The following is a 10,724-nucleotide window of genomic DNA, read 5'->3' on the forward strand; positions in this document are numbered from 1 at the left end:
CAGTAATACCTTCTGTCACAAAAAGTAGAACAAAAGAATTTTCCGGAAGTATTTGATGACATCAAAGTAGCGAGAATATTCCAAGTGATCGCCAATGATCACTCCTTTACTTTTGTCATTAAAGTATTATTCTCTAACTTACACATTCAATATTTTCGTCTTTTACATATTTAAGTTTTACTGGCAAGTGGTTACGGTAGGAATTAGTTACAAATAGCAGCAGGTGGTTCAAGTAATAAGGAGTGACTGCAAATTGTGGTAAGTGCAGTAAGTTATTTAAGTTCTATTAGTCTTTTAACAGTCAGTTACTGTTTTGACGAACAGATAAGGAAATATTTGCAAGTTTCTATCAAACTTTTGCTTGCAAATTAACACAGTTTGAAATTTGATAAAATAGAACTTTCTATAAGCAAAAATGCTGCATTGCAAATTTAATAACCATCGCACATATGTTTACACGCGGGTATGGTTTGTGCGTATTTCTTATTTTCTTACTTGCAGTTTGATCAGATAGTGGTTTGCATTAAATTATGAAATAGAGCGATCAGTGGACAATAGTCAACTCTTAGCATAGTATTAACCAGTCCATCCTAAAATTAAAAAATTATTGATCTGCTTTAATTTGACGTACCACTTCTTCAAGTAAAAGTTTAGAAAACTTGAAGTAGACGTGACCTAAAATTGCTAGTAATTATTAATTTCCTTTCTGTTTTGATCTGATCATATGTATTGCATTTGTGATGTCGGTAAAAAGATCATCTTTCATTCATCTGGAAGATAATTTACTTTCCTCAAAACTGAGGAAAATGTAAATTTACTCAAAAATAGAATCAAAGTGCGTTGGTCAATTTAGTTCTTTTTTGTAATAAAGGAAGGTTTTAACTTTACTGCTATCAAATAAATGTAACGTCTGTAGTTATCAATAAGTAGGAATTATGTCTCGTATTTCAGGTGAAATTTTGGGATTTCGAATACAGCAAAGTCATCCACCACCAACAATGGACATTGAGTGCGAAAAAATTCTACTGCGCATTCAACAATTGGCACATTGATAGATTTTTTTATTTTTTTAAAGTACATCAGATTTTTTTATCGAATAAGCAACACTTAATATTGACAAGCAGAATTTTGCAAGTGCACAATATGCAGTAATTTCAACTATTGCACACTTCTAGCAGATTCTAATATCGCTTCGGACCTATGTTTGTCGAAACGCAAAAATAGATGAAGTATCTCTCAACCAACTAAGGTATGGAAAAAAGAAAAGAAACCAAGTTGATAAGATTAAGTAATACTAAAGGAGCTAGAGAGTATAGCTGAACATTTGAAAATGATTAGTGAAACGGACTAAGGTTGACATGCGCAAATTTTGTGCATTCATTACTTCATGTATTCATTTATGTGAGTACGAATTCAACATCCACAAGTGGAAATTTATTTTCTGATAAACACTAAGAAAAACACTACAAGTTCTATCAGCTTAAATAAATAGTAATTATGTTTACAAAAACATTATACATTTTATCAGTGATTTTTAAAATTTTTTCAAGAGTCGCCCACTGCTATAGTCCTTGTACGATACATTGTCTTTATCGTCGTCAAAAATGCGATGACCAATGTTACCAAAAAGCAAAGTGATACCATAAAATTCAGACGTTCCTTCATCATTGCAATACGTACTTCACTGAAATATGCGAAAGAACTTAAAACAAATTTTAAATTCTTAAATTCAAATATCCACAGAAAAGATGAAGAAACTGAAAATCAGTCGAATTATTCAGCGCAAGAAAATCATGTAAATATCCCTACCCATTCAAAACAATTGTCGAATCATTCCTAGTGCTAAATAACTATTGCTCTGGAAATCTTAACTGGTCTCATATGGTTCTCCCCTGTTCACCCTCATCAGCTCTCCCAATCTCTATCATGGAAATAATAATGACAAAAAGTAAAATTTTTTGTCACCTGATAAATTCCGGAATATCTGACTCACGTTTGTACATACCAGTTAGAACAAGAAGTCTTTTCTCTTGTGGAGAAGGAGTTATGGATCGATCTGTAAATCATATAAATAGATTAACTTCCAAACTTAAATACAAATAGTATTTTAAAAGGTTGAATTTATGAGCGAAAAACAAGAAAAGAAAATGAGGAATGTAGAAAAATCTTCGTGAAGGAAAAACGTCTATATGAACCGAACAATCCCAACACACAAATAAAGTAACCATTTAAGTTATTAGGTGTTGTTACAGTCCGGCACTTTTATGCAAATCGTTACTTGCACAATGTAAATGTACTACTTTATAATGGTTTTGACACACAATTTGTTCAAGATAATTAAGAAAACCTGCAGACGTGTCTGGCTTGTAGTCTTTTGGACGATCAGCTCGGTGCGCTAGGAAATCTGATGCTAATGCATATTTTTCGGGATTGTTCGCCTTAACAGTTGTTGTCACTTAGTACTTTGAATTCAGTTTTAAAACTCCAAAGGATAAAGTCGAAAATTTTTGAATTCCCAATCACAAGAGCAAAATAAAAAAGAAAGCAAATAACATTGTTTTCCCGAAATGCATGTACGAGCGATAATTTAAACACCGAAAAACACTAATTACTGCTAATAATATTACTCGTAGCGAAATAAATTATCTGGCTAAAGATCTAATTAAATTAATAAGCAATTAAATACCTTCATTTGGGTCTTTTTCACTTCAAATAAGTGTCTCTGCGAATAAATACGGCCCGGTGCGAGTGTGGACGATGATCCACAACGTATGGCAAAGTACCACGACACAGGCTTAAGACGTTTTGGAAAGTTAATGAAGGACGACATAATCTAAAATAATAGTTAATGATAGTAGTATCATAAGAACTATTCTAACACTGATAAATTCTAATTTTAACAAAGCCAGTAGCTTCCAGAAGCCAAGGAAAAATGACAGCAACTTAATGACTTTACTGTCTTTTACTCTTACTAATTGGATCTAAATATGCTTATTTCATCAAGCAAAACAAAATGAAACAGTGGATCTGAGACCAAACAACTTTACAGTATAGCAAGAAACAATAAAAAAATGTAAGTGTCAAAAATATTACACTTATTGGGTTGAAAATAATTTCACATTTCACTCTGACGATTGCATTATGTACTCACAATAACAAGTTTAATAGCAGTTTAAATTTACAAAAAATTTTTTTCGACATGAAAATATAGTTCACTTTACCAAAAAACAGAGAAGATACAATTCAAATTATCTGAGAGCTACACATCAGATATTTCAGGAAATACATGTGAGACTTTCTATAAAATACAAAATAAGACTTCCTAAAATCTAAAATCTCCAGGTTTCGAAGATTTCCTCTAAAAAATCAAACAATTCTTTTTCTTTTTCCATTGTTATTTATCAATTTTTGCACAAATTTGAAAATTTCACTATTCTACAAGCATTCTTATAATCGAATAATTCTCTTTCCCAATTAACTAACTATAGGACTATCTATATACGTACGAAAAATTAACAACAAACCATATGCCTCTAATGACGCAAAGAAGATGAGAAATTTTATAAATGAAATTTTATGAAAAATTATCCGTGTTGCACGACTCTTTTATGCAAAACTCAATGAAAACTTCCATCCCATGATCTTAAGAATTCTTATAATTGGATAACAAGTATATTCGTTCATTTTTAACTTCTTTTTCCTTTATCGTTGACTGCTCGAACTTTGATTTATAATGAGTTTTTCGTTTTTTTCTCTTTCTCTGAAGGAAACAAAAATTATTTGCTTGTGAAATTTTTAGAATTTTAAAACTTCTTGAAAAAAAAAATCATAAATTGAACGGAAATTTGGTGCAAAAAAAAAAAAAAAAAAAACAATTCTTAATGATAAAAACTAATAAAAGAAAAGAATTTAATCGAAATAAAAAAGGTAGATGTCAAAAATAAGATAAATAATTTAAAAATTCGGAAAAATTAAAAGATTTTGTTGAGTATATGCCTAACTTGAATTTCAAAAATACCAAATTTTGCATTTTTGATAGAAATTTAGATATAAATAACAATGGTAACAAAAACAAGGGCTGCAGTAGCAGTAATGAGTTGTAGTAATAAGTAAATACGTAAATATACGAAAATAAACAGTCTTCAACGATAGAAATCTTATAAAAAAAAAAGAAAAAGAAAAATTCGTCAGAAATTAATATTCGAAAAGAATTCACATTAAATTGAAGGATGTGAATTTATTGATTCATTTTTAATTTAATTAAATAAACAAAGAAAAGAAATTATGTGAAATAGTATTTATTTGCATTGAGTATCGTTGATGTAAATACAATAATGGTTATTGCTCATTGATGCAAAATACAATAGTTTTTGTTTGTTTTTCAATGCAAATAAAATAATATTATTGTTCCTTGATGTAAATATTTGATATTATTTGACGTTCTTTAATCCATTCGTTATTGTTATTGTCTTTTTTTTTTCATGTAAATACAATAATATTATTGTTTATTGATGCAAATACAGTACCATTATTGGTCATTGTTATAAATTCACAATTATTGTTTGTATTTACAAATGCAATAATATCATTATTCTTTGATGTAATGCTACCATTTATTGATATAAATGCAATAATATTATTTTTTATTAATGTTAATACAGTAATATTATTATTTTTATAACTATTATTATTATTATTATTATTATTAATATTATTATTATTTTTATTATTATTATTTTTATTACTATTATTATTGTTATTATTATTATTTTTATTGTTATTATTATTATTGTTTTTATTATTTTTATTATTATTAATATTATTATTGTTATTTTTATTATTATTAATATTATTATTATTATCGTTATTATTATTATTAATTTGTAAATTACAATAAATGAAAATATAAACGAAATTTATTAATAATTAATTAATGCAATCATTAATATGAACGCATATGCCAAATTCATTACGAACATAATTTTTCATAGCCAAACATTCACAGCGTGGTGAGCCACATTCAGTTGGACATTTGACAAATTGCATTTTGCATGTCCCTTCACAGCCACCGCAATATGTGAAAGTTTCATTTCCTGGACATTTCATATATTTTGGAGCTGAAAATTTAATTAATTAAAAATAAAAATAATATTAAATTAATTGAAATTTAACAAAAAAAAAAAGAAAAAAAAACTCTGAAGAAATTAAATGACAATTTATAAAATAATTTATAATTATTAAAATATTAGATTTCTTTTTTTTTTTTTTAATTTTATTATCTCTATCTTATTTATTTTTAAATGTGAAAAACAATCATAATATTTACTATAATTCTACCGTTTTTTTTTTCCCATTTTTTATATGGAAATTTTGTCTATTTTTGAAATGAAAATTTGAAAGAGTAATTCAAAGTATTAAATTAAATAACTTTTATGATTTTATATTGAATTCTTCCTAAGTTAAAAATTAACTGTTGAATTTTCTAAAGCTATTTAAACTTCATATAACATTTTATTCATTTCATTTAATTGTTTATTGTAAAGCATTTTATTTCTTAATATTACTCTTCAATTTAATCCATCCATTGGTAATAAGTAAATAAATAAACAATTTTTATTTTTTAAAATCGATTTCATTTTTAAAAAATTGATCGATCAGTATTCTGTAAACAAAATGCTGATTGATTGAATTTATTTTTAAAAAATTTTTAATCATTAACAGGAAAACTTACGCATACAGTGTTCCGGTTTTATGCATGCACCAACTTTTTCTTCCATTACATAGCCTAATTTGCAAAAACAACCCTCTATACAAGCATTACAATTCGTTTCTTTTTGCTTACCACAGATTTCCTGACATGGACTTCCGCATTTCCGATACACTTCATTTTCAGGACATTCTCTTGATTCTACAACTTGTATTTTCCATTTTTCAAATGAAATATGATTAAAATTACAAATCAAATTTTATTGCTAATTAAAATACTAAAAATAAAAGTTAAACTATTTTTTTTTCAATGTTCCTACATAAATACATAATTATGAAGTGTTAACTTGAAATTAATAACTTAAAATATGGAAGAAATCTTTTTGTGATTTAAAAAATAATTAATTAACTAAAAGTTCTGACTTGTCATTTATGTAAGAGATATATTTCAAAATCATTTATAAATTACCTTTGCAACTATCTTCCGGAATGCATTTATCAAGATCCAGAACATAACCCTCTTTGCAAAAACAACCATCAACACAATGTTGTGTACAATTTTCCGGCAAACCATTACATGTCTTCGGACAAGCTGTACCACATTTTCGGTATTCCTGATTAGGTCCACATATTCGGCTTCGTTTTTCTAATTTATAACAATAATATAAAGTTGAAATTCTTTTATACTTCAATCAAGTTTGAGTCTTTATTCAATTATCTCTAAAATTAACCTTCAAAATCTGGAAAAAAAAAAAAATAAAAGAAATTTAATTATGATATTAATTTTTGTATAACTTACTTGTATCGCATAATTCCGGTAATATACAACAACCACCTTTCTTTTCACGTATATAACCTTCTTTACAGAAACAACCTGCTAAACATTGCTTGCTGCATACTATCGGTTGTCCAAAATCATCGCAAGTTTCTTCGCAAACACTTCCACATTCTTTGAATTCCTCCGTTATTGAACATTCCTTTAGTACTAAATTTAAAAATTCATAATTATTTATCTGCAATAGAATGATACATTTACATTTCTAATTTGTTAATTGTTAATTGTTCAATTAATTATTGCTAAATAAGAAATTATGTAAAGTGTTGAATGAAAAAAAACTATTTTCTTTCACCCTTTTGTTTTCTGAATTAATTTTAATTTATTTCCTTAAATTAATCAATTTTCATTAAAATCTAGATTATTTTTTTTTTTTTTTTTTTTTTACATTAAAAATTGTAAGCAAAAACAATTAAATGAAGTAATGAATATATTCGCTAAAATTATTGGAATATCAAACAAAAAGCAAAAAAAGAAAATGAACTAATTGTAAAAGTAAAATTCGATAAATTTTTAGCTTTTTTTAACTTTAACAATAACTTTACTCAAAAAAAAAAAAAGGAACTTTTTAAAATATAACAAATTTTTAAGAATTAATAAAAAAGAAATAATCGAAAAACTTATTATCTTCCAATGGGCATTCCTCTTTCTGAATACAATTTCCATTTGATGCTCGACGAAATCCCAAAATTGCTGGACATTCACATCCCGGTTTATAGCATATATTTTGACATTGTAGCTAAGAAATTAATAATAATAAAAAAATTTTTTTTCAAGTAAAAAAAAGAACTTCTTGAATTTATTTAAAAAAAGTTTAATTTCATAATGTAAATGCAAATAATTTCCAATAATATTTCTTTTCTTTTTTCTTTTATAACTTCAAAATCAAAAAAATAATAAATTTCAATTTTAGCATTTTTTTTTTTTCTGTAAGAATTGAATATTTTTTATTTTGTTTTTCTTTCACTTTAATATTCAATGATATGATATGATATGAAAGCAATCAGAAATGAAACAAACAAATTCATCCTCATCACAACTTAATTCGCAACCAGTACAATTAGTCCACACTTCATTTTTCATACATTTTTTTTCCACTGCAATATTTTGTCTTGATAACAAATCAAGTGATTGATCATTTAGTGATATTTGTGATTGATCTCGTTGTTGTGTTCCATTTTCCAATGATAACAATGTTTCATTATGCATCGATGGTAATATCATCTTAATAAATTTTTAAGGATATTTTATGAGGAAATAATAAAACATATATTTTTTGCTTTGTTTGTTTGTTTGCTTTTTTTTTTCTTTAATGAATTTATTAATTTTAATAATTTAAACATTATTTATCTCAAATTTTATTAATTAATGAATGTGTGTATTATTTAAATTCAAACAAAAAAAAAAAAAAAAAAAAAAATTGGTACAATATATGTGATTATATCTTATTTTTTGTTCGTAATAATTTGCATATCATTTTTTGATTATCAAAATTTATACAAATTATATCTTAAAATTTTCTAAGTAATTTAAAATTTAAAAGGAAAATTTAATTACTTACAGCATGGCTGATAACGATGAGATATAAATTAATGATAATTAGTTGAAGGATGCTATCCTGTATTGTCATTTGTGATAGAACAACTGAAATTTGAAAAAAAAAACGATATTTATCTTTTTTTCAAAAATTAATTAAACATTGATAGCATCAGTAATTGCTCATATAACAGTAATAACAAATTAAATTGATGAGGATGAATGCTATAATTATTGTATTAGCATTAGCATTTCACACTAATAATTAAAATTAAAAAAAGCAGTGATTAAAATTAAAGAAAAAAAAAAAGGATTAATAGAACTGAATGAATTGATCATATTCATTACTTACTACTTTAAACTAGTTATTAGATATGAAAAGATGTTGAATTGGCAAAAAAAAAAAAAAAATTGGAATTTAAAATAAAGCATTAAGATTAAAATCAAATGTTAAAGTACCAAATAAAAACTTAAGTTTTAAATGGAAAATTTTTTAAACAAAATTAATACAACGAAAATATATTATAGTACAAACTTGATCCAAGCATTTCCCATATGTTCCAATTTCAAAATAAAACTTATCATCTGATTAGTGAAGAAGGAATGTATTAAATTAGGGCATAAACTATCAATCATCACATCTTTCAGATCCTTTTCTCTATCAATTTTAAATTATAATTGAACTAGCCAATATTTCACTTCATTACACTGATTTTAAATTTTGATATATACGAATATTTGTTATTTACAACAGTTAGCCTAATTTCTCGATGTGATCAAATCAATTTATATCATAAATATTCCATTTACGTATTTATTTCAAATTGGGATCATATCACATATTGACTTAAAATATTCAAATTTCAATTGGCTGCTAGTTGAAAAATAAAGTTTAAATTGTCGATTGAAAACAAACAAAAAAAAAAAAACATTAAAAATTTGTGAATTATAGAAATGCAAAAAGTAGCGAAATTGAAATTTTGAAAATTTAAAAACTTTGTAATATTTTTTTTCTTTTTAATTTCAATCAAACGGCCAAACGTTTTAAATAGCCCTCTTTTTTTTTGTGTGATATCTTTTGTAAAATAAATTTTGACAATTATACAAAAACCAATTTTACCCATCTCATTCACCTTTTTTTCACCCAACATCAAAATTAAGTGCGGGGAAAAACAAAAAAAAAAAAAGAGTTAAAAGATCTGATTCGATGATTGTTACGGGTAAATTTAGTTTTTAATAAACATAAACTCATTATTTAGCAATATTTTAAATTATAAAATAAAGCATAAAATTCAGCGAGAAATTTATAAATTTGTGAAAAAATAAAAATTCTTTTAAAATTAAATTAATAATTTCTTTTCAAAATTTGAAATGAAACAATGAAAAAATTTATTATATGAAATTAATGAAAATAAAAAAAAAAAACAAAACTTCTCAATAAAATACAATTTTTTTTTTCTTTTTTCTGTATCAATCAATCATTTTTTAATGAATTGTTGAAAAGTGCTAAAAATTGATGAATATTTTAAATTATATTAGAAAAAAAAAAAAAAAAAAATCATTCAATTAATACAAACATGCTTCATAGTTTAAATAAATTAAATAAAAAGCAATAATCTTGGATGAATTCGATCGATCATATCAAATTATAATACTTATATTTGTTTTTGTTTTTTGTTTTATTTCTAATTATAAGAAAAGATTGTAAATTATTAAATTTAAATTTATATTGCTAAGATTTTTTTTTTTTTGTATTGCTTTATATATTACACTAATTCATTCAAAGTTGAAATTATTTATTATTTATAAAATTATATACCAATCATATGATCGAGTGAGAATATAAGTAAAGTCTTTATTGCTGATCGATTTTTAGTATTGGTCATTTGAATGCGAATACCACTGACATATATATGTGTGTGTGTTTATGTGCAGATGGACAGTGGTCACTTGAGGTGGAGCAACTCATTTGCAGTTTTCTTTTATCGATTTACCAGCAGTATAGGTTGTCTCGACTCATTGTGACTTTTCATTTTCATTTATTTATTTTTCTCTCTTTCATTCTCTCTTCCAATTATAGCAATATTTAATCAATGAATGAATCAGTCAATGAATCAATGAATCAATCAATCAATCAATCAATCAATCAATCAATGAATCAATTCTTTGTACTCTTTAAGTTGTAAAATGGGTTAAGATTAAGACTAAATCAAAATTTTCATTCATTAAAATCAATCAAATTGACTGATCAGAAAAATATATCAAAAGTTTTATCATTTTCAGTGTAAAAAAAAAAAAAATATAAGATGAATCAATGAATTTTTTTTTTCTTCTTTTTTCAAACATTTAAATGAATTTAAATTAGCGCTTCTTAAAGAAAAATAGGAACAACATGAAATAGAATCTGGTTTGAAGGTAGATTGATGGTTGTTCATGGTGCCAAGTGGTCTGTTCATCTCTCAACTTCACTTGTTGGTGATTCATCAATATTGGTTGTAATGTCCGGTTTGTCACACTACTCCTAAGCCATCAATTTCTTATCATTTCTCTCAATTCCTTATCATTCCATTTTCCCATATATTTATCCTTCTTCTTCACTCTAACAAATATTGATGATAAGTTTGATATTATCAATTTTTTTGAAATT

At 25.1% G+C, this 10,724-nt stretch overlaps 1 protein-coding gene across 1 annotated transcript; it reads right to left on the bottom strand.

Annotated features, from left to right (window-relative positions):
- Window positions 1-1,545: 1,545 nt before the first annotated feature.
- Bm4303 (trypsin inhibitor, putative) lies at window positions 1,546-7,765 on the bottom strand (the record flags this gene model as incomplete). Its single annotated transcript, XM_043077815.1, has 10 exons — window positions 1,546-1,684; window positions 1,966-2,056; window positions 2,348-2,438; window positions 2,687-2,833; window positions 4,978-5,117; window positions 5,732-5,908; window positions 6,176-6,352; window positions 6,506-6,691; window positions 7,199-7,280; window positions 7,562-7,765. The coding sequence occupies 10 exons, from the start codon at window positions 7,763-7,765 to the stop codon at window positions 1,546-1,548; spliced, it is 1,434 nt and encodes a 477-aa protein (XP_042933749.1).
- Between the last annotated feature and the right edge of the window lie 2,959 nt (window positions 7,766-10,724).

This window comes from Brugia malayi (genome assembly GCF_000002995.4).
Source record: "Brugia malayi strain FR3 genome assembly, contig: Bm_v4_Chr1_scaffold_001, whole genome shotgun sequence".
Classification (NCBI taxonomy): Eukaryota; Metazoa; Nematoda; class Chromadorea; order Rhabditida; family Onchocercidae; genus Brugia; species Brugia malayi.